Raw genomic sequence first — 27526 nt, 5'->3', positions numbered from 1 at the left:
TGGCTAGCACAGTTACTGCTACAATAAAACAGCAATGGTAGCTCTACCCCAGCCTCCTTCATATGCCCTCACCCTTCCATAGAAGCATCTCTCATTTAACATCCTTCCTACTGCACATCTTGCTATGGCACTACTACTGTCACTGGGGGAAAACCAGTCTGGAAGCCCCTAGAAGTGTCGTGAGTTTTAAGCCAAACTCATAACCTTTTAACAGTTGGGTCTGGAACGGGCCTTTTGACTTTTGTCTGAAATCTGGTGAAATTTCCTCTTCATCACAACAGTTAAAGCTGCAGGTGCCCTGCCCTCTTTTAAAATGGTCACTCTAGTATAGCTCCTGCAGCTTTAACTGTTGTGACAAAGAGGGAATTTCACCAGGTTCTGTTGAAATTCCCTTTTCTATGCAACTGTTAAAGATACAGGAGCCCTGTCCTCCTTTTCATATGGTCACCCTACCTAAGTGATGGACATTAAAAAAATACATCAGATTCTCATATATATCACAGCAGTGGACATGCAATAGGCAGGGATACTTCGAGCACCCTACAATTTTGGAAAGATTTGGTTGTGGTTGTTATGTGGTATGAGCTTTACAGCCTATTCAACTCCTTCTTATGCCACATAGCAGCCTCACATCTACCCATTATAAATGGAATTCTGAGCCATTGCCTTTGGATACAAGGCAAAGATGGTTAGGTATGGTATTGCCAGTGTTACATCCTTGCCTATAAAAGTTATTGCAAAAATGGATATCCCTTATCTATTCTAGTAGGACAGGCCAAATGTTTTGAGTGAGATTTCTAGCCTAGAGTAGGCTGGGTGGGGTTTTTTTCCAACCACTCAGAGTCAGGCCACATCTGTCATGAAACCCAAGCTCCTCCTGACCCGAAACTTCCATCAAGTCTAGCCCCACTCACCTTTCCATCCCTATGCATGTGTGGGGACCTCACTTCCTCTGTGGCTACAACCCTGTGACGTTGATGCATTTGGAATCACCAAGGGGTCTTTCAAGCCTACAGCAGTTGTCTCCTTTGATCAGGGGTGAAGAACCTCAGCCCCGGTGGCCAGATCTGGTCCTCCAGGGGTCCCAATCCGGCCCTCCGAATTTTGCCAGAATGCCACACCATCTTCCTTTCCCCTGATTGGTGGATTCCTGGCTTTTGTGCAATTCTCTCCCCCCCTCACAATTCTAAAAGATCAAAATGCCTTTCCTAAGGTTTAGCTATTGGCAGTAAGAGCTTTAAGAGCTCCAAATACAGTGGCATTTTGGATATTTTGGCCCCACTCCCTTTGCCCTTGACCCCTCCCACCACTGGAATGCACACCCCCCCCCCGAGAGCTTCTCTGAAATGGAATTTGGCCCTCGGACTGAAAGAGGTTCTGCACCCCTAACCTTAGGTAGTAGTTTGCACTGTGTGGCAGTCAGAAGACTGCAAGGACCTTAAAATATCTGTATTCTGGAGAATGTGCCTTGAAAGAGATGCATTTTTATTTTGAAATGACAGATATTTTTGAAGCGGTTGAAAGTCCAGCCCCCTCTTGTATTGTGTACATGGTTCAGTCAGTGACCCTGACAGGCTTGCATGGCTTGAGATTTGGGTTGCCCAGCCAGGAAAAAGGCTGGGCCGGATGACGTCTGGGCTATTGGGGTGCTCAGTGGCAGCTGCCCTCCCCTGGGTGTTACACCTGTCTCTGTTTGAGTCTGTGTCTCACTAATTCTCTTTTCCTTCCCATTCTCACAGTTTCTCTGCTCTTACTCCTAACACTTCTCGGCTTCCTCTTCACTCCAGGAGCCTGGTCCACCTCGACCTCCCCTCCCCAAATCATATGTGCCCTTGGAATCTCCTCCGACTGTCCCTCCGCTCCCTAACGAAAGCCGCCTCTGGCCGTATCCTAACTCCCCTTCCTGGCAGCAAAGCAGCGAGGCGAAGAGGGGACAGGTACCAAAAATGGAGTCTGAGAGCTGAAGGCATGCTCTGTGCTCTGCCACACTCCGCAGGAGTTGGGGAGGGATATGGAACCAGTTGGTTAACAAGGCATCTGTCTCAGCCAACTTAGGCACCCTTAAGCTCATTATGGATAATAAGGGCGGTTTCACACCTAGTGTTTTGTTCTTATATGTGGATTATATCCAGGTATGAGACATGGCATCTGCCTAAAGCTTCTGGGACCATTTGCCATTTGGAGAATGTAAGGAGCTACATTCTCTGAACGGCTGGTTGTGATCTACCCTAATCAAGGATGAGGGTAGAAGGTAGGAGCGGGACTCAGATCTCCCATCAGTGACCTAAGCTAGAGAGAAACAATCCCCCACCCCCAAGGGCTGAATCAAGTTAAAAGGAGGATTTCTAATTTGGTGTATGCATGTTTGCTTCAGGTAAAGAGGTTTTGCAGGTTTTGAAACAATACAAAAACCTATAAGATCTGTTTGACCAGAGGCAACAGTGGGGAAAAAGAAATATATATATACATAGGAAGCAACACCTCTCTCAACCAGCTTTCAGCTCTCTTAGAGCATCATCAGACGAGTGTTTTATCGTATGCTCACTACTGCCCACTTACAGATGTTTGCGCATCCTTTAGATGATGATGTCTGCTCCCGCACGCCTCCTGCTCCTTCCGCTCATTTTCCCCTCACAAAATAGACCCCTTTTAATCCGTCTTTCTTTAAAAAAAAGGAATGCGCTGCCATTTCCTGCTGCATGCAGGAAAAGCAGCATGATATAAATGGCTCCTGAATCGGCCATGTGGTTATTGCTGCTTCCTCTTTCTCTCCCTGTGTAAAGGGACTGTCGTGATTGTGGGACAGCAGCAGGAGGCCATAGTGACAATAGGGAAATACAAAAATCCCCCTGCCTGATGGCTCCCTTAAAAACAATTGTCTAACTACAACCTTAAGTGGATGCAATCAGACATCACAATAAACCATAGTTTAGTGTGCCATAGTTGTATTATTATTATTATTATTATTATTATTATTATTATTATTATTATTATTATTAGTATCCCGCCTTTTGCCCAATACTGGGCCTCAAGGCAGTCTTACAAAGTTTAAAACATACATTGTAAAACCTAGGAAAAGAAATGTAAAAAAACAAAAAACCACCCCGTTTAAAATACACAACAAAATTACAAGTCATTAACATAGATGGAGGACCAAATTACTCTCCAAAGGCCTACTGGAACAAACAAGTTTTAGCCTGCTTCCGAAAGCCCATCAAGGAGGGAGCCAGTTTAGCTTCCCAGGGAAGAGAGTTCCAAAGCACTGGAGCAGCCATTGAGAAGGCCCTCACCCATGTTTAGTGTGACAAGAATGAGCTGCAGCAAGCTTTGGACTCATGTACTCCCTTTCTCCACTGCTCCAGCATCACTGCAAGGAGTTCAGGAACTTTTGCTTCCAATTTCACTTAAATGTATTGGTGTGTCCAATATTTACACTAGTGGCCAAACTTTCCGTTGCTTTATTGGCCCTTCTGTCAAGTGGCAGAGTGATATGCGAAACATGTCTGTAAGCAAAAATATCATGAACAATAACACATTTATCTGAGAATAACTTTCAGCTCAATTTATAATATGACCTTGGGTTAAAAGTTTCACAGCTCAACCACGGTGAATTTGATCTACATTAAACTCCACAAAGGTAGTTGAAAGGCTTTAAAGCTGTTGAGTTAGTTTTTTTATCTCAATGTCGAGAGGGGATATTGTGTCACTGGGAACTCATAAGAGCTTATTTGATGGATACAGCCATTATAGGCCAATTGCAAGGTGAAGACGAAAACCTCCAGACTTTAAAATTGAGCTTCCTTTCCCCAGCGACATTTTGCAGGCTTTGCACATCAGAAACATGAGGTTGTTGCTAAAGCTTAGAGGATTCAGGGGAAACTCCACAAAACATAACATGAGCAAGGTCATAGAATTAAAGAAAGAAAAAAGATATTTAGGCAGTTGTTTTGCTGCTGCTTCTTTTTAAATGACGTTTCAGACAGATTTTTTTCCTCCAGTCATAATATCTGCAGCTCCACGAAAGTTTGTTTTTCATTAATGCAATATTTTTGACTAATACCAATCATTCTGACTGTCCATGAAGCTATTAAGGAGGTTGAGTAATTTCTACAAAGCGAAGGGAAATGCCTTTATGATACAAGGGAGATGGGAGTAAAATGCTTATTCTGGGCCAAATCCATATAGAGCAGCCTTCCCCAACCTGGTGCTATCCAGATGTTTTGGACTTCAACTTGCAGCATCCCTGACAGTTGGCCTGGCTGGCACTTATGGGAGGTGGAGTCGAAATATCTGGAGAGCATCAGGTTAGGGAAAGCTGCCACTGAATCTTCAAGCCTTTTTCACCCCAGAAGTTCAGTTCAAGCTGCAGCAAGACCCATATGATGATGATGATGATGATGATGATGATGATGATGATGATGATTATTGCATTTTTATACTGCCCAATAGCTGAAGCTCTCTGGGTGGTTCACAAAATTTATTCTGTTCATGTTTTAGTTGCTATCTGAACTGAGGTGGAGGTTATTATAATGTATGTAAAAAATACAAGACTGACAGGTTCTTTGGTGCAAGTGACCCATATAATGGTTGCAGTTGCTCTGGCCCATTCTGCCAGCCCATTCTGCGTCATTCGTCTCTGTGGCTTTTAGTTCTGTTATCCTATCCCATTCCCCATTCCCCTCCCTGTGGCAGCCATCTGTATGATTAGCAGAGACTGCCAGCAGAGATGCTCTTGAGATGAAGCAGAAGGATAGGGGCCTGCGCAGGGTTTTTTGTGCACGTGTTAGAATGCCCACCCTTCCCAGAAGAGGAACTTTCTCTGCAGAAAAAAGCCTCTTCTCCAAGCTGTTGCTAATTTTCTGACCAAAGAAGCAATGGTTTTCTGAAGGACTGTTGGTCTTTTAGTGTTTCTAGTTTCCATTTGTAGGATTGGAATAGTGATGGCAGCTATGTTATATCTATCGATCGATCCATCAGTCCACCGATCAATCTACCTATATCCAGCCTGAAATTTCTAAATCCTATTAGCAACTGGAATAGGATGGGCAGGGGGTCCCCCTCATTCTTTGAGCATTGACCCACAGAGGCATGATTTTCAAAGAACAAAACCCAATGCTTTAATAAGCTTGGATTGTGGCTGGTAAGAAAGGCTCTGGAAGGCTAGGGCTATATAAGACACCATCACCCACAACCTGACTGTGGTTTAAGCTACAAATGAAGAAAATCCTTTCCATCTTTGCCCCCAGAGCCAGTGCTTTTGGTACAATGGGCTTTGAACGAACCCCACACATCTTTGGTTTGCTTCTGGTTCACACAAGAATTTGCCTCCCACATTTTCCCCAACTGATTGACTCTCAGTCATTGGGCACTGCTCTGAGTTCTTTTCTAATGATGGAGGGGGGGACCCTGCACAGGTACTTCTTCTGGTGACTCTTTCCTTTCCCTGTTTCTGTCTGGACATTTCTCTTTATTTTTGGCATGTGTGTTTGTGTCTGAAATTTGTGTAGTTAAGGAAAGTGGCAGCTGTCTGAAGGCAGGACGTCTCTTCAGCTGCCCTTCCAGCTCCTCACCGGAAATGTATTTGCCCCCCACAGTCCAAGTCCAGCTTTGAGCAGAGCAAGAAGGACCATCACCGGACATTGGCCTCCAGTTCTACAGTGGAAACTGGTCTCTTGCAGACAAGGCAAGATCAAGAGGTGGACAAGCAAGTTGCTCTCAACAAAGGTATCTGTGAACAGCATGCCGTTTAGGAGGGGACCTGGTTTGTTTTACCAATTTGTATGTTCTTCTAACCCAGAACTGGGGAACCTCAGGCCTGCAGGCCAAATCTGGCCCTCCTGGGGTCCCAGTCAGGCCTTCAGGGGTTCTCTAGGTGGCCCCACCCCTTTTATCCCAACCACCAGTTGATTGGTGGCTTGCTGGCATTTATGCAGTTTTTTCCCCTTTCCAAAAGATTGAAATGCCTCTACTAAGGTTTAGTTACTGGCACTAAGAGCTTTAAGCTAAAATATGCTGGGATTCTTTAATATAATTTTGCCCTGCCCTCTTTACTCTCAGTCCCACCAGCCACTGGAATGCAGCCCCTGAGAGCTTCTCCAAAACTGAATTTGGCCTTCAGGCTGAAAGACGTTCCCCACCCCTGCGCCCCATTTGAGATGACTGCATGCAACAAAAGCCAAAGCTCCTCTATCTTTTGGTTGTTTGGAAAAGGGAATTTCGGCAGGTGCTGCTTAGCTTACTCTAGTGGTGTATGATAGGAAAAAGATGCATCTCTCAAAACCTCCTCTTCTACATAGCAGTTAAAGATTTAAGGCCCCAGTCCTCATTTTTATTTTGACGAACCTGTGGTCTTCTTTGACCTCTGCATCCTGATCTCTCTCAAACTTTTTTCCTTTGTATTTAAACTGCTGTTTCTATATGTTTTCAAATGGGTTGATTTTAAGTTGCCATCACCATTGAAAGGTGGCGTCTATACATACTTTAAATAGTAATGAATAACATTTTCAGTGAAAAATGCCCTGATTTTCACGACACTTTCAGATGTCCAATCCTGCTGTCCCTGCCGCTTGTTAACTGAAAATAATGTTGCTGTATGTATTTGGGGGACGGGGGAGGAGGAAACTTTGGCAGAGGGAGATGAAGCCATCACTCCTTGTGACAAAGGAGTCACATTGTCCCAAATAAGGATCTATCTGAAATATGGTGATATCTCCCCATCTGTATTGCCACGGCCAGAAACCTGATTTGTTTCTTCTTGCTAATGAAATATCTTTCTTTACCATCCTCCAGTTGGCATTGTTCCCCCAAGGACCAAGTCACCCATGGATGATGATAACACCACACTCACATCAGGCGTAGTGAGGAGGAGTGCCAGCAACCTAGCCAATGGGCTGAACTCCCGGGTAAGGCCCAGTTTTGCAGGCTTTTCCGTATTTATTTTATGTAGTTATTTCTAATGTATATTAGTCACCCTATAGCAAATAGCTATAATAAAATGAATACGCTCCAAGAATTTCTGTGCAACAACCCAAAAACCAGTACAATAAAACAATCCGTTGAAACAGAGAGATGAAAATAAACCAGGCATCAACTACATAGAGTGCTAAAAGATATCACTGAGTTAAAAATGACTTTCGCGCAGAAGCAAATTATGCAGAGGAATAAAAAGGGCTGTGAAAATAAAATGTTCTTTGCTTGGTACTGAATGCATGACAAAGTTTTAGTTTTGGTCAGTAATTACAGTTTTGCTTCTGAAAACACACAGGATGCCATAAACTCACAGCTACACAGTGCTGTCAATTGATGGAGGGTATCATTACCTCCTCCTCCTCCTCCTCCTCCTCCTCCTCCTTCTTCTTCTTCTTCTTCTTCTTCTTCTTCCAGCAGTGTATCCTGCTGTTTCAATTTTCTTCTTTTTCCAAATCTAACCAGACCTCCCCCAACCTGCAGGTTTGGTGGTCGCCTTGTCAGCATGCCCTCAGGTCTCTGGATGCTCCCAGATTGGTTCAAAATAAGATCTCCTTCATTCATGATTTAACAGTGGATGAGATGTCCACTCTGACATGCATAACCAAGACCTGGGTGGGTGAGCAGGGAGGAATTAGTCTCTTCTAGCTGTGCCCTTGGGGGTTCTTGGTTCAACATCAGGGTAAACCTGTGGGACAGAGAGGGGAGATGCTGCGATCTATAAGAATTCCATCTCTCTCTCTCTCTCTCTCTCTCTCTCTCCCTCTCTCTCTCCCTCTCCATGCTCCCTGCCTGTCTGATTACTAATCTGGTTTGTTAGCACCTTGTGTTGGGCCTACTGGACGGATTGGGGATTCTGTTAGCATACCACCAATCTTGCTGCCCAAGAATTTCTCTACCTGAACTGACGGACATGGTCTCAGATGTGCTGTTGTTGAGATCCTCCAGACTGTTGGTTCTGGGGAACATCAACATGTGTGCCAAGGGCACCTTGTCTGGAGCAGCTCAGGATTTCATGACCTCTATGACAGCCATAGAACTGTCCCAACATGTTCTTGGATGAGACCAATTATTTGGATCCATTTCCATTGAGGTTTAGGGTGTGTTTTGGCATGGAACCAGCCTTGGTTGCCCTCGATGGTGACCTATTTTGGGAGAGAGACAGGATGAATGTGACCTGTCTCATTCAGCGTTTGATGCTGTGAGCCATGGTATCTTTCTGGGACAATTGTCTGAGTTGGAAGTGGGAGGTACTGCATTGTCATGGTTTTGCTTGAACTTGGATGGTCAACTCCAGATAGTTATGCTTGGGGGATATTTCTCAGCCCCATAGATTCTCCAGAATAGGGATCCACAAGGGCAATTTAGCCCCCATGTTATTTAACATCTACATATATGTTGAGTGCAGTCATTGGGAGTTTTGGACTGTGTTGTCATCAGTATGGTGATGACAGACAGCTCTATTTCTCCTTTTCATCCTCATCTGGTAAGGCTGTGTGTGAATATGCTAAATCAGTGCCTCACTGTAACAATGGACTGGATGCAGGCTAATAAACTGAAGCTCAATCCAGACAAGACCAAGATATTGTTAGTAGGTGGTTCTTCTCATTGGATGGAGGGTGTTCAACTTGTTCTGGATGAAGTTGCATTCCCCCTGAAGAAACAGGTTTGTAACTCGGGGGGGGGGTTCTTCTGGAGCTATCTTTGTCACTTGAGGCTCAGGTGGCCTCAGTGGCACAGAGCACCTTCTACCACCATTGTTGATCGTCCAGCTACGCCATATCAGGACAGGGATATCCTGGCTTCAGTAGTCTATGTTCTGGTAACCTCCAAGTTAGATTACTGCATTGTGCTGGATGTGGGACTGCATTTGAAGATGGTTCAGAAGCTGCATCTTATGGAAAATGCAGCAATCAGAATAATAAGAGAGACCTGAAGGGCCACACATATAACACCAGTTCTGGCCCACTTGCATTGGCTGCCTGTATGTTTCCAAGCCTGATTGAAGGTTCAGGTTTTGACCTATAAAGCCTCACATGGCTCGAGACCACAGTACCTAATGGAGCTCCCCTCCCGATATGAACCTACCTGTAAACTACAATCATCATCTGAGGTCCTCCTCTGAGTGCCTCTTCCAAAGATGGTTCGGTGATGGCAACAAGGAAGAGGGCTTCTTGGTGGTGGCCCCCCAATTATGGAAGAGTCTCTCCAGCGAGAGCTGCCTGTCGCCAACACTATCATCTTTTCAGTGCCAGGTTAAGACTTCTTTCTAATCTCAGGCATTTGACAGCATATGATGGGTTTTTTTAACAGGTCTTAGGATTTCTTATTGTTGATTGTTAAAATTGTGTGTGTGTGTGTGTGTTTGTATGTTGCATGTAATTATGTTGCAATATTATATTTTTTATGGGTTTTAACGTTTGTAAACAGCCCAGAGAGTTTTGGCTACTAGCCAGTTTAGAAATGTAATAAATGAAAATAAAGCCACACACCTTTTGCCAGTCTTGCGTTCCCACAAACTGTTTTGGCAATGGTTGCCCAGCTCTTGGCTCTGAGGCTTGATTACTACCCACCCTGAGTGAGGAGCTTTTCCCAACAGAAGCCAAAATTGTGTTCCATAGGGCTGTCCTTTGTCTACAAATAAAGTTAAGATAAATCCGGTTTCTTGTAATCGGACACTCTGAACCTGCCCTCAACATAGGGCAAGTCATTAGGCACAAGGAAGATCCCAAGGCTGTATATAAACATGAGGATCCCATTTTCTTTCCCCCATCCCAGGACAGACCAAAGAGTGCTGTGTTTTCGAATGAGATGAAGGCGAAGATGAGCGTCGAGGAGCAGATTGATCGCATGAAGCGCCACCAAAGTGGTTCTATGAAGGAGAAGAGGCGGAGCTTGCAGCTTCCAGCCAACCAGCAACAGGCGGATAGCCCTCTGTCTAAAGCGCCTCCCTCTTACAAAGTGGTAATGTATCCCTATACCAGCCAACCTTTGTAGGATGGAGTTACCATTAATCCCACCCCTCTGGCCACTCAGGCAACTATTTCCACACCTGCTTTGATGCTAGATGCTTTCTAGAAACTGCCTGGGCAAAGAAGGACCAAGGATCTTTTCAGAGAGCTGTTCTGCGGACCTGAAGAATACACCAAAATGGGGACTAGAGCTGCTTGTCTTTAAGAGCAAGATCTGGGGGTGTTTCCAGGTAGAGGGCTCCTAGCACTACAAATCAAAAGACATTGGGGCTGTTCACACAACACGCTAACCCACACTCAGTGGTTGAGTGTGGGATGTTGTTGAAACTGTTTTTTAATGAACTGTGGGTCAGAGTCTTGTCTGAACCTAGAATATTTAACCACCGTGAACTACCCAGCAACAAACCATGGATTCTCGAGGTGCTTGTTTGAGGAAAAATAAGCACACTACATAGAATCACAGAATTGTGGAGTTGGAAGGAACCACAAGGATCATCTCTAGTCCAAACCTTTGCAATGTGCTGGAAAACCAATTATTTATTTATTATTTATTTATTGCATTTCTATACCTCCCAATAGCCGGAGGTCTCTGGGTGGTTCACAAAATTAAAAATTAAACCAACCATGAGAGATGGCTGTCCAGCCTCTTTTTAAAAACCTTCAGAGATGTATAACTCACAATAGTCTCCCTAGGTAGACTATTCCACTGTTGTACAGATCTTACCGTCAGGAAGTTTTTCCTTATATTTAATCAAAATCTAGGTAGGTGTAACTGGTACCATATTTCAGGTCCTAATTTTTGTGACAATGGAAAATAGTTCTTCACCATCCTCCCTGTGGCAGCCTTTTATGTACCTGAAGATGTCTGCCCTCAGTCTCCTTTTCTCCAAACTGAACACCCCAAGTTCCATGGTTAGCATACCACCCTGCAGAAAATGTCCTGGGTTCAGACAACATGCTAACCCATGGTGCAACAACAATCCACACTCGACCACTGACTGTGGTTAGCATGTTGTGTGAGCCCAGTCATTATGCATCTTTTCTGTCTGTTCATCTTTAAAAATGGAATAAGTGGTGGAAAAACACAAAAGGGTTACAAATGGAATATGATGACACCTAGACCCCCTGTAAAATTCTGTGATTGCTCAGCAAAAAGCCTCATCAGAGTGTGATTGCTCCATAAATGCCTCTTTTGGCTTGGGTGAGGGGAAATCAGCAACTTCCTTTACATGGGAAAATTGAATGACAGAATGTCATTTAGACTTTGTTCCCATAAGAAGCAATTTAAGAGCTGAACCTGTATCTTTCTCATTCCAGATTTCAGTTTGAATGCTCAAATGACTGTATCCCCGCTCCCCCGCATACCCACACACCATGAACAAAGATGCTTTCACCTAGAAAACTGACTTTTTCTCCCTGACATTTAGTTTTCTTTATGCAGGGATCATTTATGTGAGTCTCTGCCTGATACTGTACAGCTGCTGTGTGTGTGAACAAAGCATAGAGCAGCCTTCCTCAACCGGCTGCCCTCCAGATGGTTTGGACTTCAACTCCCATCAGCCCCAAGTAGCACAGCCAATAGTCAGGAACATGGAAATTGTAGTCCAAGGCTGCTGGAGGGCATCAGGCTGGGGGAAGGCTGCCATAGAATGTGGCAAACGAGGAAAGAATGGAAGCAATGTAGCAGGGATGAAGACAGAAATGCTGATAATACCTTATAGGGAGAGACCTGCATTAGTATTGTATCCTGACTCTAAAGTGTTACGTTCATCATATGTTCTAGGTGCGCAGACATCGCAGCATCCATGAGGTGGACATATCTGATCTGGAAGCTGCATTACGCTCTGACGACTCTGGCAAGATGTATGAGACCCCTCGAGAGGAGATTGCTCGCCTGCGTAAAATGGAACTAGAGCCTGAGCATTATAATGTGGACATTGGCAAGGAGGTGAGGTCCAGTGTCTATCTGTGGAACAGGAACAGGATCCCAAGGATTTGCAGTGAGCTTTAGTTGCCTGTCCTGCAAATCAAAGAAGCACATGCATGGTTGGAGCAAGATGGTCCCTGAGAGACACCACTTTGTATAGGGTGTGGGCCTGTATAGCTGTTAGGAAAGGAGCTAAGATCCGGTCTTTCAACTTTTTCTTCTAGACAAGATGCCAAGACAGAGGGCAGTCTGAAGAGAGTTACACAGCTAAATCTGAAGCTTAGAGTGCTTTGCATAGGATCTGATCTAGAACATTTCTTAGGAACCAGTAACATCATGGCCGAGGGCTGGATACTAGGGAAAAGTTAGAAACTATGACCTAAGTTAAGCAAACCTTCATTGCCACCTTTTGAACTCAATGCCTGTCTCTGCCTGCTCTTCAGCTTTCCACCCCAGACAAAGTCCTTATCCCAGAAAGGTACATTGAGTTGGAACCTGATACTCCACTGAGCCCAGAGGAAATGAAAGAGAAACAAAAGAAAGTGGAAAGGATAAAGACGCTGATTGCCAAATCCAGGTACAATGCAGGCTGGAACCTCCCTTTTCCCATTTCACACATTTTTGCTTTCACTTTCTGCCATCTGGTCCATGATCATCAATCCACATTTAATTTTAGCTTTGGAAAGTTCATTCATTAGTACTGGTGATTATCAGCAATGTCAGAGAGCTTCTTATTGTTCAAAGTGTAAAAGGGCTCGTTATAGTTCAAGAACAAGGCTCATTATTCACAATTCTTTCTCCTTTAAACCCCACCCCACCCTTTTTAAGGCATATATTAGTCTCTGAAAACACGGAACAAATGTTAGCAGATAACAGTGTGCCTTGTCTGTAGCACTTGATCTGACTGGCATGATATATCCCACAACAATCCCGACCAAGATGAGAACAACCACTTGTATCTTTTGAAAATAGTTTTTTTGGGGGGAGTGGGCAGAAATCCATATGTGTTTCAATTTTTAGAAATTAACTGGAAAGTTAATTTTCCTGTTTTATCATAAAAAAATTGGAAACAATATTTGAATGCATTTCAGTGGTTGAAAATTTGGTTTAAGTATAAACCACACTCAAGCATGTGGAGCAGAGAAATGGGGAATGTAGGGGATTTCTTCAGATAATTTCCATTTGAAATAAAAGCCCTTTCCAGTTAGCTTTGATCAGGTCCCCATCATTCTGGGTGGCAGACAAATATTTAGTAGGAAATATGCCACCTACGATTCTCCTATCCTATTGACTTACCACTCTGGGTATTGTGACTGTCCCTTGGTTGAGATGTGCTTTGTGACAATCAGTTACTAGTGAAGACGACCCTAAGAGCATCATCAGATGAATATTTTATAGCACTCTCATTACTGCCCACTTACAGATGTTTGCGAGTCTTTTTGATGATGTCATTCACCTCCCATGTGTCTCCTGCTCTTTCTGGCCTTCTTTCCATCACAAAATAGACCCTGGTAAACCCCTGGGGTTTTTTTTCACCCCCCTACATGCAATAGTCCAAGCATTCAGTAATTATAATGAATCAAAGCAGAAAAATACAAAATACATTATTCACATGAACCAGAGAGACCAATGTGCTACAGGTAGAGTGTTATGAAATTCAGTGTTACCAACATACTGTACATAATAAATTGATACTAATCCATAGTGAATGTATTGTGTTCCCTACTTCCTTTTGCCAATTGTAACTTGTTTGTTAATTTTTTTTTTTTTTTTAATAATTTTTATTCATTTTCAACACTATATAAACATAAATGAACATTTCCAAAATATAATTGAAACAAACACAATAAGAAAAAGAAATACATCAAATATCTGCTTCATACATATTGAATAATTGTTGAGTACAAATATCAAAAACTATTACATATGCCTTATCACACTACAACATTTTCATTCTTAACATAAAAGTGCACCCCCCACCTCGGGATCATTCTTGAGTCCAAAATCTAATCGTTTCTTCTGATGGTGGTTTCCCATTTCCCTTAGTAAACACGAACACTAGGAACTGTTTCCAAATTCCTTCGAACTCATTTATTTTAGTTACGCCTTTTCTCCACTTAATATTACATGTCAGTTTATCATTAATGGCTATGTCCCATACTACTTTATACCACTCCTCAATAGAATATTCCCCTTGGATCTTCCAGTTCCTAGCTATCATCAATCGTGCTGCAACCAACAAACTCGATATCAGCTCTATAATTCCTTTTCCACACTTTATATCTTCAAATAGTGACAGCAATGCTATTTTTGGTGTTTGTTCTATTTTCATTCCCACTATTTCTTCAATTTCTGAGAACACCATCTTCCATAATCTTTGTACATATTTGCATTGCCACCACATATGTAAATACGTTCCTTTTTCCCCACATCCTCTCCAACAATTTGCTGAATGTTGATCACTTATCTTGTTCAATCTAACCGGGGTTAGGTACCACCTCCATAAAATTTTAAAATAATTCTCCTTTATTCTTACTGATAAACTTCTCAACACTCTTTGTTTCCATAGTCCCTCCCAGCTCTGTCGCCCTATTTGTATCTTCAAATCTGATTCCCAAATCACTTTCTCTGTATTCTCTCTAAACTCCTTCTCTAACAATATTTTATATATTTCACTCATTAATCCTTTTGAAACTATACTACCTCCTTTTCCTTTCTCCTTACTTACTACTAATTCTTCAAACCTCGTCATCTTTCTGCACATTCTATTATCTTTAATCCACTTTTTATTCCATTGTTCTAATTGACCATATTCTAGCCAAGATAGCTTCTTCTCCTTTAACAAATTTTCCATATCTTCTCTTGTTTTAATATCTCTTACCCAATCCTTTAATTTTATTTTATTTTTCTCTTTTAATATTTTACATAATCTACCCTTTAGATCCTCTGGGAAATTCTTTAACATTATTATCGGTGCTAAGGGAGAGTTGCTCGGAAGCAGCTTCCCTTTAAATTTGCTCCAAATTTCCCATTGAGTCCTCAGGAGTGGATTATCTATACTTCCAACCCATTTTCTTCCTCCATCTTTAAAAAAAACATTCTCCAGATTCATCTCTACCTTACTTATGATTTTTTCTTCCATCCAGTATAAATCTCCTACTCCCATAATTGCTTCTACAACATGTCTTAATCTATTTGCTACGTAGTATAATTTTATGTTTGGGAGACCCATTCCCCCCTTTTTTTGGCTTAGGTACCAATTATTTTTATTCACTCTTGCTCTCTTTTCTCCATTACAATATTTATTAATAATATTTTGCCAACTTTTTATCTCGGTTTCTGATATTTTTATAGGTAGCATCCTAAATACAAAATTAATTTTAGCTAATATCTTCATTTTTATCAAAGCTATTCTCCCAAACCAAGATAAATTTAATCTTTTATATTTCTCCAATTTCTCTAATACCTCCTTCTTTAACCTCGTTAAATTTTCCCTTTCTAAATTCTCTAGATTTTTTGTAATTTTAATTCCCAAGTATTTAATCTCATTCTTAACTTTCAATTCCATCCCCTTAAATTCCCAATCCTTTTCTTCCTTCTTAGTATAGTTAAACAACATCATCTCTGATTTAGACCAATTTATTTTTAACCCTGTAATTTCCTCAAATTCCCTCAACTGATATTTAATTCTTTCTAATTTTCTTAATGGATTCTTAATGGTCAATAAAGTATCATCCGCAAACATGTTTAGCTTTATCTCCCTTACCTCTCCAATTCCTTCTAATTCTTTATCCTCCCTTAGTGCCTTCGCCAAAACTTCCATAACCATTACAAAAAGGACCGGCGAGAGCGGACATCCTTGTCTCGTTCCTCTGGCTAGTCGTATCTTTTCAGTAAGTCCGTCATTTACCACCACTACCGCCGTATTTTGGGAATATAACTGTTCTATTACATTTTTAAATTTATTTCCAAATCCCAATTTATCTATAATACTCTTTAGTGCCTGCCAGCTCACACAATCAAAAGCTTTAAAAATATCTAATGCCATAATACCTGCCTTAATATTTGCTTTTTTTATTACATTTATTACATTTAAAACTCTACCCACTAAATTATGCATATGTCTTCCTACCACAAACCCACATTGATCTGCTCCTATATATTCTGCCAAAAATTTATTTAATCGTTTGGCCATAATAGATGTAAAAATTTTAGCATCCTGATTTATTAAAGAAATAGGTCTATAAGAATCAGGATTAGTCAAATCTTTATCTGGTTTTGGGATCAGAATTATCACTGAATGTTCCCATGATTCAGGTATCTTCTCTCCTGATAATATCCTATTATAAAGTTCCATTAATTTTGGAACTAAACAATCTTTGAAGACCTTATAATATTCTGGACCCAAACCATCTGCTCCTGGTGATTTACCCACTTTTAACTTATCAATAACTTCTTCAACTTCTCTTTGAGTTATTACTGACTCCATTAACTCCTTATATTCTGATTTTATTTCCTTCTTTATAAACCTTCCAATATACTCCTCCACCTTTTCTTGTTGAATTTCTTTACCCTTGTACAATTCCTGATAAAATTCCTGAAAATTTTTTATTTTAGCTTTCATTGCATGACAATAATTCCCTCGACTATCTTTCAACGTTTCTATCCCATTCCTCCCTTTTTCTTTTTGTGTGAGCTTGGCAAGCAACCTCGAGTTCTTATCACTGTTTTCAAAATATTCCCTTTTCATATACATTAAATTCTTTTGAATCTCTTCTATATTTAAGTTTTCTAATTGTTTCTTCTTAGCTTGTATTTCCACTAATTTATATTTATCTTTACTTCGCCAATATCTTTCCTCCAAATTTTTAATTTCTATCTCTAACTTTTCCTGTTCTGCACGTTGTTGTCTTTTTAAACTACATGTTTCTCTAATACAGATTCCTCTTGCTACAGCCTTCATGGTGTCCCAAATGACTGACCCAGCTGTTCCTCCTTTTTCATTAATTTCCCATGCCTCCGACAGTTCCTTCCGAATTTTATCTACTATTTTATTGTATTTCAATATCTTTGTGTTCAACTTCCATCTATATGCCTCTTTATAATCTTTCTTAACTGTAAATTCTAAACTTAACAAGGCATGATCGGTTACTTTTATTACCCCCATTTCCATTTTACAAATCCTCGTTGCAAAGTCTTTTGAAACAAATATATAATCTATCCTGGAGTATGTATGATGAACTGGGGAAAAGTATGAAAATCCAGGCCTATTCCCGTAAAGTAAGCGCCACGAATCTAAATAATCATTTTCTTTTACTAATTTATTCAATATAGTCATATTGTTCCTCTTTTCAGCATTAGTGGGATTTGACCTGTCCCTTTTATTATCCATAACCATATTAAAATCCCCAGCTAATAATGCACACCCCTCCTTAAATTCTTCTATTTCTTTGAACAGCTTTATAAAAAATTCTCTATGCCTCTCATTTGGGGCATAAACATTAATCAAAGTATAAACCTTTCCCTCAATTTTACCTTTTAACATAAGATATCTACCCTTATCATCCTTTTTTACCTCTTCTAATATAAACCCACTTTTTTTTGAAATCAAAGTGGCCACTCCATTTTTTTTTGATGTCCCTAATGATTTTTCATAATAGGCTAACCACTTTAATTTTATCATATTCGAATTCTCGGAGCCTTGGTGTGTCTCTTGGATCATTATAATATCTGATCCCTCTTTATTTAGCATTTGTTCTATTCTCTTCCTTTTCACGACTGCCCCTAAACCTTTAACATTGAGTGTTGATACCTTTATCTTTTTATCCATAATCACCCTTTTGAAATCTCTTCCGATCCCTTGTGCTCAGCAATTCAAACTTGCTTACATAAAAACACAAACTCCATACATAAAACCCACACCCTCCTACCCCGATCCCTCCTCCCCTACCTTCCCCCCCTCCCCACCCCCCCACTCTAATCCCCCCCCCATATCCCCGTGAGTCTAATACTCCAGCCATCTACTTTAAAGGGGGAGGGGGGAGGCAGTGCTGTGCCTGGCCGGCAGGTCTCTATATTAGCATTTTTATTTGCAATTATCTCCAACATAATTAACAATTCTCTTACTCTCCAGATGTCCCAGCCTCATTCCCTCCCCCACCCACTCCAGCCCCATCTGCTTCCCCATCCAGACCCAGCCTCTTCAGCATATCTTTACCTTGATCCAATGAGGTTACTCTGTATTCCCTCCTCCCATATGTAAATCTTAAGAAAACCGGGTAACCCCATGCATAAGGAATTTTATTCTTCATTAATGTTTCCGTTATTGGTTTAAGACTACGTCTCCAATTTAATGTGCGTTGAGAAAGATCATTGTAAATTTGCACTGGTTTGCCTTTACACTGTATCTGAACCTTAGATCTCAATTCTTTCATAATTTGCTCTTTTTTGTAATAGTTGCCAAATTTCACCAATATGTCTCTAGTCCCTTTGTAGTTTTTCCCCCCCACACGGTAGACTCGGTCCAGATCCGATCCGTCTATTGGAATGTCAGGCGTCAGCTCCTTGAACCAGTTCACGATAATTTCTCTAAGATCTTCTCCTTGCGTCTCCTTCAGCTGCTTTATTCGAAGCGAAGATCTACGAGATTGATCTTCCAAGGCGATCAAACGCAATTCCCATTCTTTAAATTGTATATTAGTTGATTTTTCGAAAGCCTCTTGTTTCTTCTGGTCCAGATCCACTTTAGCCTCTATCTTTTTGATCTTATCCGAATTTTCCATCGTTTTATCCATAATAGTACGCATTTGTTTTCTGAATTCACTCATTTGCTGATCCATTTTTTTAAAAATAATCATGTTATTTTCTGCTATAATAGCCTTGATTTCCATTAAAGAGGGAGGGTTACTACCACTTTCTTTCCCCCCTTCTGCCATGTTTCCTTCTTTATTTGGTATTGTATCCAAAGAGACTGGGTCTATATCTTCCTCTTCCTGTTCAACTCCAGGGGCTGTACTTCCCAGGAAGGAGAGGTAAGCCAAATTATGATTTGAAGGTTTCTTTTTTTGTTTATTAAGCTTTTCCCAACTTTTGATCTTTTTTTTAACGTTGGGCATGGGTCCCTTCTGGGTAGGGCATAAATCTTAGAGTCCAACTCTCTTCCTTAGCAACTTATGCTGGCTTCTCTATTATATAGCACTCACAGCTCCTTCTTCACGAGGAGGGGGGAAAAATCCAGTTCACAACAGCATTCACTAGAGGGGATCAGATTTAATCACTCAAAGTCTCTCACATCCCACATCTCCCTCACCGAATGCCAAATGCAGCTTTTTTCACCCCTTCACCCCCCTTCTCGCCACGCCAATAAATCCAGTCAACCACTTTAACCTTAGAAAGCCAGCATTCCAATCGTTCCCATGTGAGATAAAGATGAGAGGTTATATCACAGATCAATGTCCAGCAAACATAAATTCCTTCTTTTTAAACTGCGTCAGTCAGCGTTTACTTTCACTTTTCATAGAGTTGCCGTTTAGACAGACATTGCATTAATCATAGTTCATCTCACCTCCCTTCTCCAAATCTCTCCACTTTCCCGGCTCCTGTTGGTTTTATAATCATTTTCTGTCAGTTGCTCAAAGATTTATGCCCATTAAAAGAGAGATAATTGCCTTTTCCGGCAAGCGCCGTTCAGAGCCTCAGAAGAAACCCGCCATCGCTCAGGCTGCCAAGCTCCGCCCCCCTTGTTTGTTAATTTTTAAGATAAGGCAATCTTCCAAACCCAAGTCCACCAGGCATCCAGTGTTTTTTTAATGAAATGTGCCGCCATTTCCTGCTGTGTACAGGAAAGGCGGCTTGATCAAAACGGCCACTGAATGGGCCATGTGGTCATTGTTTACTTCCTCTTTCTTCTCCTGTGTGAAGAAAGAGGACGTATTGTGGGACATAAGCGGAGGGAAAGCGACTGTAAGGAAACGCGATTCCCCCCCCCTCGCCTGATGATGCTCCAAGCCTTCTCTCTCACAGCCTGCAGAATGTGGTCCCCCTCAATGAGGGAGAAGTGGACGTGTCCCAGGACTCCGAAACCCAGCTACAGGAGCAGGAGAAGCGAATAGAGATCTCCTGTGCCTTGGCCGCAGAAGCCTCCCGACGGGGCCGCATGCTCTCTGGTAAGGTGCAAACTCCTGCAATCTCGCAAGAAAGCTTAGGCTGTAGAGTAATACATTCCCAAAGAGACAGAGGCTGCTGCTCCCCTCACTGAGTTCTGCCAGTGATAGTTTGTTCTGCATTTAAGTGTAGGATATATAACTCGTAAAATAAATGAATTGGAGATGACCGTAATTCCCTGGTGCAGGCAAGAAATGTGCTTCAGAAACAAGACAGATTTGACAGCTGGAGTGCTGGCTGGTCTAAATTAGTGTCACTGCTTTAAATTAGTTATAGTGATTTATAAAGGCCAGAGAATTGTCTGATGAAGCCAAAATATGCTGCTGCACTGCTTTGGTTTTATGCGGGTGCCAACGTGTCAAAAGGGGCATATTCGCATTGCTGCCAGCAAATGCCAGACAATGTCAAACAATATATTAACTGGTCTGGGCTGTCATGGTGGCAGCTTCAATGGCAGATGTCGTATTGAACTTTCCTGTCTTCTCCTTTAATTTGTAGTCCTTCAGGAGCTATATCAGACAATTGGGCACCACTTGTATATCCTTAAGTAATGTGCAGGCAACATCATTTCAAATGAGTTAAATATACACTGTATGATATTAGTGGTTGGGTGGCCCTTTTTATAGTGGGTGCAACCTTATACCCACTTTGTCCACACCAGTGGATATACCCAAAGAATTTGAGGCATGGAAGATACCCCCCACTTGTGTAATTACAACCGGTTCCCAATCCGGTGCCCCCTGGTGTAATCTGGCGTACTACAACTCATGGATGGCAGAGAGAGGCGAAGGCTTGTAATTCAACACATCTGAAGGTTACTAGGTTGGGGAAGGTCTATTGCCCTCCCCCGGGGACGTTCCACTCACTTCTACGAGAAGAAGCCTCTTAGAGAGTTCTGAGATACGATCTGGTTAAAGTAGGGGTGTATGAGAATTTCAGTTTTGCTTGCATGCCCTGTTTGCAACTTTGAACATGAGCATGAGCATGTGTCTCTCAGAAATGTTTGTAAATTGCACATTCGAATTGTGCAAGTTTCCTACATTTGTGCAAATTTTGCAATTTGCGCAAATTTGCAAGTTACGCAAATTTTGCAATTTACATAAATTTCCACTGTAGACTGAATCAGCTCTACTTTCGTCTATCCAGAAAATTTAGGAAATTTGTGCGAATTGAACGGGGAAAAGTTGTGCAAATTCCACATTGGATCGCTGCTTCATTTCCCATTTGTGCAAAGCAATCTGCGATTGCAAATGCCAATGGGGAATTGGACATGAGATGAGCAGTGAGCCAGTGTTCGGGGAATCCTGGCGATCTCAAACATCGCTTGTTCGCCCATCCCTAGCTTGAAGCAACTTCCCTTCCTGAGAGTGACAATGCAGAACAGAGTCCTCTTTTTAGTTCAGTGATGAGAAAAGAGTTTTTTATTCCCAGCATGTTGCTGTGCTGACATGTAGAAGTGAGTAATGGTCTGAGGCTAGAACTGGATGACATTTAAAATTTGGGGGCCTTTTTAAACTAGAAAAAAAAGGCAAGAATGAGTGGCACGATAGAGGTGTCTAAATTATGCATGGAGAAAGTTGATGGAGAGACATTTTTTTCTCCCTCTCTCACAATACTTGAACCCAGGATCAACCTATGAAGCTGATTCAAGACAGACTAAAGGGAGTGCTTCTTCGTACCATGCATAATTAAGTAAAGGAATTTACTGGAACGGAAGGGTGCTGGCCATCAACTTTCATGGTTTGAAAAAGGGATTAGAGAAATGTCTGGAGTATAAGTCCCTTCAAGTCTGTTAATCATGATGCCCCTATGGAATGTTGATGTTCTGGGACAGCCTGCCTCTGACTGACTGCCAGCTGATGGGGAAGAACAGTGGGGAAAGGTTATCGGCCTCGTGTCTCACTTGTGGGTTTCCCATAAGCATCAAGTTGACCACTGTGGGAAACAGCATGCTGGACAAGTTGGGTCTTTGGGCTGATTCAGTAGGGCTGGATCAGCTGGGCTCTGGGGTTCAAATATGCACCATATGCCCATCCCACCTTATTTTTGAGCTGCTCTGTGGATACCTTTGTATGTCTGAAATATGCCCAGTCCTGTGCCACTTTCCTATGGGGGCAGTTGAGTGGGAAGCCATACGACATGGCGCAAGGCAACAGAACAATGTGCTGTTGAAAATGGCTTGGGAACATGCGCACTGTGCATTTGAGGTCATTGCCTTTAACTGCTGCCCTGGCGTTCAAAGAATTGTATTTATTTACTATGATGGATTTTTTACCGTACGTATGCATGTCCCATCTTTTTGCCAAAAATGGCACACAAGGCAGCTCACCATAATTCAATGCAGGTTATAAACCAAATCTAATTAAACCATAATTTCACTTCCCATAGTCAGCAGTCCTCTGGCTAGCTATTCCTTTCTGAACAATATGTTGCTGCTGACAAGCCTGCTGAAGAAGCTGCTGGGTGATATTTGACTGCCTCTCTGCCTTGTGGACAGGCCTGGTGCAGGAAGCCAGAGCAGAGGATTAATATTCGAGCCACATCTGGCCTTAGAACCTATGATGAATCGCTGCATATATGAGGGCTGCTCTGAAGATGTTCCTCTTCCCATGAATAGTAATACTTGCTGCTATTTGCTGAAGAGGCGCAGAGCAGAAAAATAATTCCATCTTCCTTCAGCTGCCTGGCAGGAGAGGTTTGCGGTGCCTGTTGTCCTGCAAGGCAAATGCTGGGCTGCTCTCCTCCTTGCCTTACTTCACGTTTTTCTCGGTGGGACTCTCATGTCCTCCTGGAGGAGCCATTTTGTACTGCTCTGGGATTTCCAATCATGCTTCCTTTTCCCGTTCTCCTAACCACTGTTTGCTCTATGAAATGGGTTTTCCTTGCCTTTCCTTCCATTTTCTTCCTTCCTGGCTGAAGCATTATATGTTCTTCATGCCCGGTCTCCATTTCTCGTTTTCAGCTCAATGTGCCACCCCGAGCCCTCCCACCTCCCCAGCTTCCCCGACTCCACCGACCAAGTCCCTCTCGTCTGACTCATCCCAGGGCACCGATGGCCATTTTATGCGTGTCTGAGCCATAAAGTAAGCACATTTTCTATTATACTTCATCTCATTTGTTATGTTGCCTCATTCTCTTGGAGAAAAGAAGAGGGTAAGCTTCTTTTTCAAGAGTTTCCTCTCTTCACCAACCCATCATTCCCCCATCCACTGATATCTGCTAAGTTAACACGTTCTTCTTTGTCACAAGAAGCCCAGTCTCCTTCCACAGAGTAAGTGCAACTTGCTTTAGCATTGAATGAAGATTCCATAAATGTTCCTGGAGTTCCTGGGGGCAAGGTGGCTTAGTAGTGATTCACCTATGTCAATGTATACCAATATTGGAGCAGGCCTCCAAAAATGAGTATATTGGCCTGGCTTCAGGTGTGAGCAGTGAAAGCAAGAAATCCCTTGTTCATATCCCACGTCACCTATGAATGTTCTACAGCAGCCTTCCCTAGCCTGGTGCCCTCCAGATGTTTTGGATTAGAACTCCATTGGCCATAATAACTGGGCCCAAAACATCTGGAGGGCACCAGGTTGGGGAAGGCTACTATAGAAACAGCCTGAGTTGTGGGCATTTTCCCCTGTTTTTTTGTTTGTTTGTTTTGTTTTTGTTTTAAATAACAACCAAAAGCAGGCTTGGAGACTATAAGGAGACAAGTAATAGCGAGTAGTATTACTTGACCCTTTTCCCCTCCTGTTGCTCTTCTGCTCAAAATCACCCCCCACCCCCCCAGGCTGCATGGAAAACAACACAGGCACCCATATCTGCAGGATAAAAAAATAATAACTTGGGAGCCATTTTGAACTAAAAATAACATTTTTAAAAAGTGTGAAGCAGCCACATCCTGCATGCTCCTCCATTTACACTGGCATGGCTAGAGCAGAAAGAGACCAATCCCATTCCATTGGTGATAACAGAGTTCTAATTTCCAAGGACCAATCAAAAGTTCTGTCATACATTTGCTAATAAAAGTAAAACGTTATGATACTGATTCATCTTTGCCATGAATTTTTAGACAGTCTAGTTGCCTAAATAAATAAATAGCGCCAATCCCAATTGACATGGATTTGGCACCACCTTTTCTGGTGAGCTCTGTTAAGGGTTTGAGAAAGGTCCTGCTGCAGAAAGGTAAGTCTTTTTTAATATCAAAGTAACCTCTCCCTGTTAAGACAAGCCTGTCAAATTCACAGCCTCTGCTGTCCTGCAAAGGCAATGTCAAAGGTCCTCCCAGCAGGCCTGCAGCCTTAGATTCTAATTACTGTTTCTCTCTCTCTCTCTCTCTTCTTCCAGCACAGGCCCTGGCTGCTGTGAATGCTGTGAAGTTCCACGGAGCCACATTTTAACACCCGAGTCTGCATCCTGACACAGCCACTTAACGATGCACACGGCCGTTGTTTTGGTTCTTTCAGAACACCCCCTCCTTCAGCTGAGCTGCATTCAGGAAGGAAAAGCTGCCTCTGAGGAGAATGGGGGATGTCTCACCTTGGTCCTAGTCCCCACCCCACCCCCACACATGCACCTCCACTACTGCCAAGGCCCATACCAACTGCCCAGACAAGTCCTTTAAAGCTGGTAGCAGATGGATGCAGCGTTCCAGGCCTGTTCCATTCTGCAAGGGAGGTCTTACAGGCATTTCCAAGGCAAAGGACCAGCAGCTAAAGATCAGCTGTTACTTAGAATAGCTCAGCACTGAACTGGAAAAGCAACGCTGGTGACAGCAGGAGAAGGCGAAGCTTCCCACGCTAATGTAGCCATCCCCTGAGGCTTTGTCCCCTTCCGCCAACTTGTTTTTGGGGGAGGAGAATTGTGTGAAGAATGACATGTCACTGCAGCCAGGGACTTCACAGAAGTGAGCCCCAGATATATATATAGATATTCTTTCTCTCACCCTCATCCCAACACCCCCGTTGGTCTCCTCTGCCAACCAGAATGGCTTTAGCATCTTTATTATCACGAGCTAAGCGACCTGTGCACGGCCACGCTTCTCTGCTTATGCTCGCAACCATTCGCAGGAAAAGGAAGAAAGGGGAAGCACAAATGGACAGACGGAACTTTGTGGATGTGGCAGGTGAAGAAAAAAAGAAAGCTGCCCGTCTGAGAGAGGGTGGGTGGAGAAAGCAGAAGAGGCTTTGGAGGCATCTTCTGATTTGTGGGAATATTTGCTGTGGCTGTGAGACGCTGGCAATTTCTTCTTTTTCCAAGCATAAGGGTGGGATGGTTCAGAAGATATGCGTAATGTATGTGGACATGGAGCAGAGGTGTGAGTGAAAGATAGAATGGGGAAAGATGAGGGTGGAAAAGTTTTGTTGGCTGGGATTAGACCTAGTGAGATCTATTTCTCTGTAGATACAAAGCAAAATCAGGACTGGGTAGGTGATATTTCCTTCTTCTCATATCTGAGCCAATTCAGCATAGTGCCATTGAGTAAATGCCTCCTGAGTTCTCCGGGGCACACATTTAAGTAACGGAACCAGGCAGAAAACTGTCTGTTGGATAGATCACTGCATTAGCCACACACTTAAGAGTCTCTTTCACCAGCCCTTGAAGCAGTAGGTCCTGCTAATGAAAACAGGATATTTGAGTACATGGAATTTGAGCCTGAACTAAATGAGATGAGCCATGAGTCAGTCCCCATGGCATAGATGAAGCGATCCGCTCCTGGCAATTGTGGAGAGGACACAGTGAGGCCTCTTCATTCTCTGCCATTTGTAATTTCTGTTCTGGCTGTATGCAACAGTAGAGCAACTGGTAGGTGATTTGGAAGGAGAGCTCTCTCTCTCTTTCTCTGACACACATGCGCGCGCACACACACACGTTTCATCCGTCTCCTCCACCAAGGCCATAGCTGCATGATAATTATTACTGCTGTGATCTTTCAGAGGAACTGAGCTCCTGTATCAAGAGCGCAGGACCACGGCTGCACCTGCTCCCATCTCATACCATTTCAAATGAGCCCGCTCTTCCAGATGAGCCCTCATTGTTTCCTCAATAGTTTGAGAGAAGGACTAATTGTAACAGGAGCTGGACCAAATGAGAAAGCACAGAGCGAGAATGTGGGAGATTTATTCATTTTCAATGGATACCGTTGGAGTTTCTCTCCCCCACCCGCTGAGATTTATTCAAGTAGCTCTGTCTTGCCCCCATATTAAGACAGGGGTCTTAGCAAATCAAGGGTCTCATTTGGATTTCCTTTCCACACTGCAGTTGTCCACTGAAAGGGAGCGGCTGGTCTGGATATCATTTAGGGCAACTGTAGCAAACTTATGTTCCCAGGGGCTACCCTGTTCTCCAGACAGTGATCGAAGGACAGGCAAGAAATCTGTTTTGCTGCACAACCTGATCCCTGCGCAAGTAGTCAGGCACTGCGCTAAAGTTGGCATCACCTCCCAGTAAGGGCTATGCACTGTCACGTCATAGCACTCGGGCATGGACAGGGCATTACGTCCAAAACTCAGAGAGATGGTTGGACATGGGCAGTTTTGAAAGTCGTTGTGGAACAAGAGGCCGTAGCTCAGTGGTGGAGCATCTGCTTTGCAGCAGAAGATCCCAGATTCAGTCCCCAGCATCTCCAGGCAGGGCTAAGAAAGAATCCTGCCTGAAAACTTGGGGAGCTGCTACCAGCCAGCGTTGACATTGCTGGGCTATATGGACCCATTGTTTGACTTCGTAAAAAGCAGCTTCCCATGTTCCTAATCCTTTTTCATAACCCAGTTTTCACAGTGGGCCAGTTTATGTGGAGCACTAAACCAAGGTTTAGAGTTAGATGAACTATAGTTAGCCTTGAGCTCATGTACACTCTTCCTCTGGCTTGAGCGGTGAGGAGGGGAGTGGAAACTTCCGTGTCCATTTTAAATAGAACCCAAGTTCAGCATTGCAACAGAGTAACGCAGCTTCCTATGTTCCTAAAATTAAAGTGTGGATTCTCTGACATAGAACTTTTAAAGAAAAATATATATTCTTCTAACTAAGACCTGTGGGCCAGTTTTTCCTACCAAAATGTAGTAGGGCCACTCTGGCGGCACATGAAATTGCTTCACAGGCTGTCAGTCTGCCATATCCAATATAAGGTCGTGCTGGATAAAGTCTTCCCAAACTGGTTCCTTCATTCTATCCCAAATTACATTTTTATGGAAGTCTCTAAGATTGTTCTAACTGTAGGTCAGAATGCAGAAATGGGTTCCTTACAAAGACAAAATGGAAGATGCCGCAGGTGGCGATTGGCTCTTTAGACTGTGATTTTTTTTTTTCTGAGTGACAATTTAGTTCTGTTGAAATGCTGATAGGTTGACAAAAGAAGTTAGCAACTTCATTCTGGCCTTGGTTTTGACACATACATGCCCTTAAATTCATTTCCCAGTTTTATTCAAAGATACATCAAAATTGTTTCTGTACAGTTGCTTGGAATAAGACTGCTTCAGTTTCTAAAAGCAAGGCTAATTTGGATTAAACATGA

General features: G+C 42.6%; 1 protein-coding gene across 11 annotated transcripts in view; it reads left to right on the top strand.

The window, feature by feature from the left end:
* The window catches only part of PLEKHA6 (pleckstrin homology domain containing A6), a 239369-nt gene extending 212588 nt beyond the window's left edge, over positions 1 to 26781 (top strand). For 8 of the 11 annotated variants that reach the window (XM_063142223.1, XM_063142201.1, XM_063142169.1 and 5 more), the window contains 9 exons: positions 1788 to 1937; positions 5595 to 5724; positions 6790 to 6902; positions 9745 to 9930; positions 11722 to 11886; positions 12309 to 12442; positions 19888 to 20030; positions 22991 to 23111; positions 24364 to 26781. In XM_063142223.1, the coding sequence (XP_062998293.1) occupies positions 1788 to 1937; positions 5595 to 5724; positions 6790 to 6902; positions 9745 to 9930; positions 11722 to 11886; positions 12309 to 12442; positions 19888 to 20030; positions 22991 to 23103 (1134 nt within the window). In that variant the 3' untranslated portion in view covers positions 23104 to 23111; positions 24364 to 26781. The remainder of the gene's footprint in view (positions 1 to 1787; positions 1938 to 5594; positions 5725 to 6789; positions 6903 to 9744; positions 9931 to 11721; positions 11887 to 12308; positions 12443 to 19887; positions 20031 to 22990; positions 23112 to 24363) is intronic. The other 3 variants (XM_063142241.1, XM_063142215.1, XM_063142208.1) reach the window with 2 other exon arrangements.
* The last annotated feature ends 745 nt before the right edge of the window (positions 26782 to 27526 follow it).

The sequence above is a fragment of the Elgaria multicarinata genome, chromosome 1, assembly GCF_023053635.1.
Source record: "Elgaria multicarinata webbii isolate HBS135686 ecotype San Diego chromosome 1, rElgMul1.1.pri, whole genome shotgun sequence".
Lineage (NCBI taxonomy): Eukaryota > Metazoa > Chordata > Lepidosauria > Squamata > Anguidae > Elgaria > Elgaria multicarinata.
The sequence above is the reverse complement of the archived record's forward strand: the minus strand, read 5'-3'. Positions and strand labels throughout refer to the sequence as shown.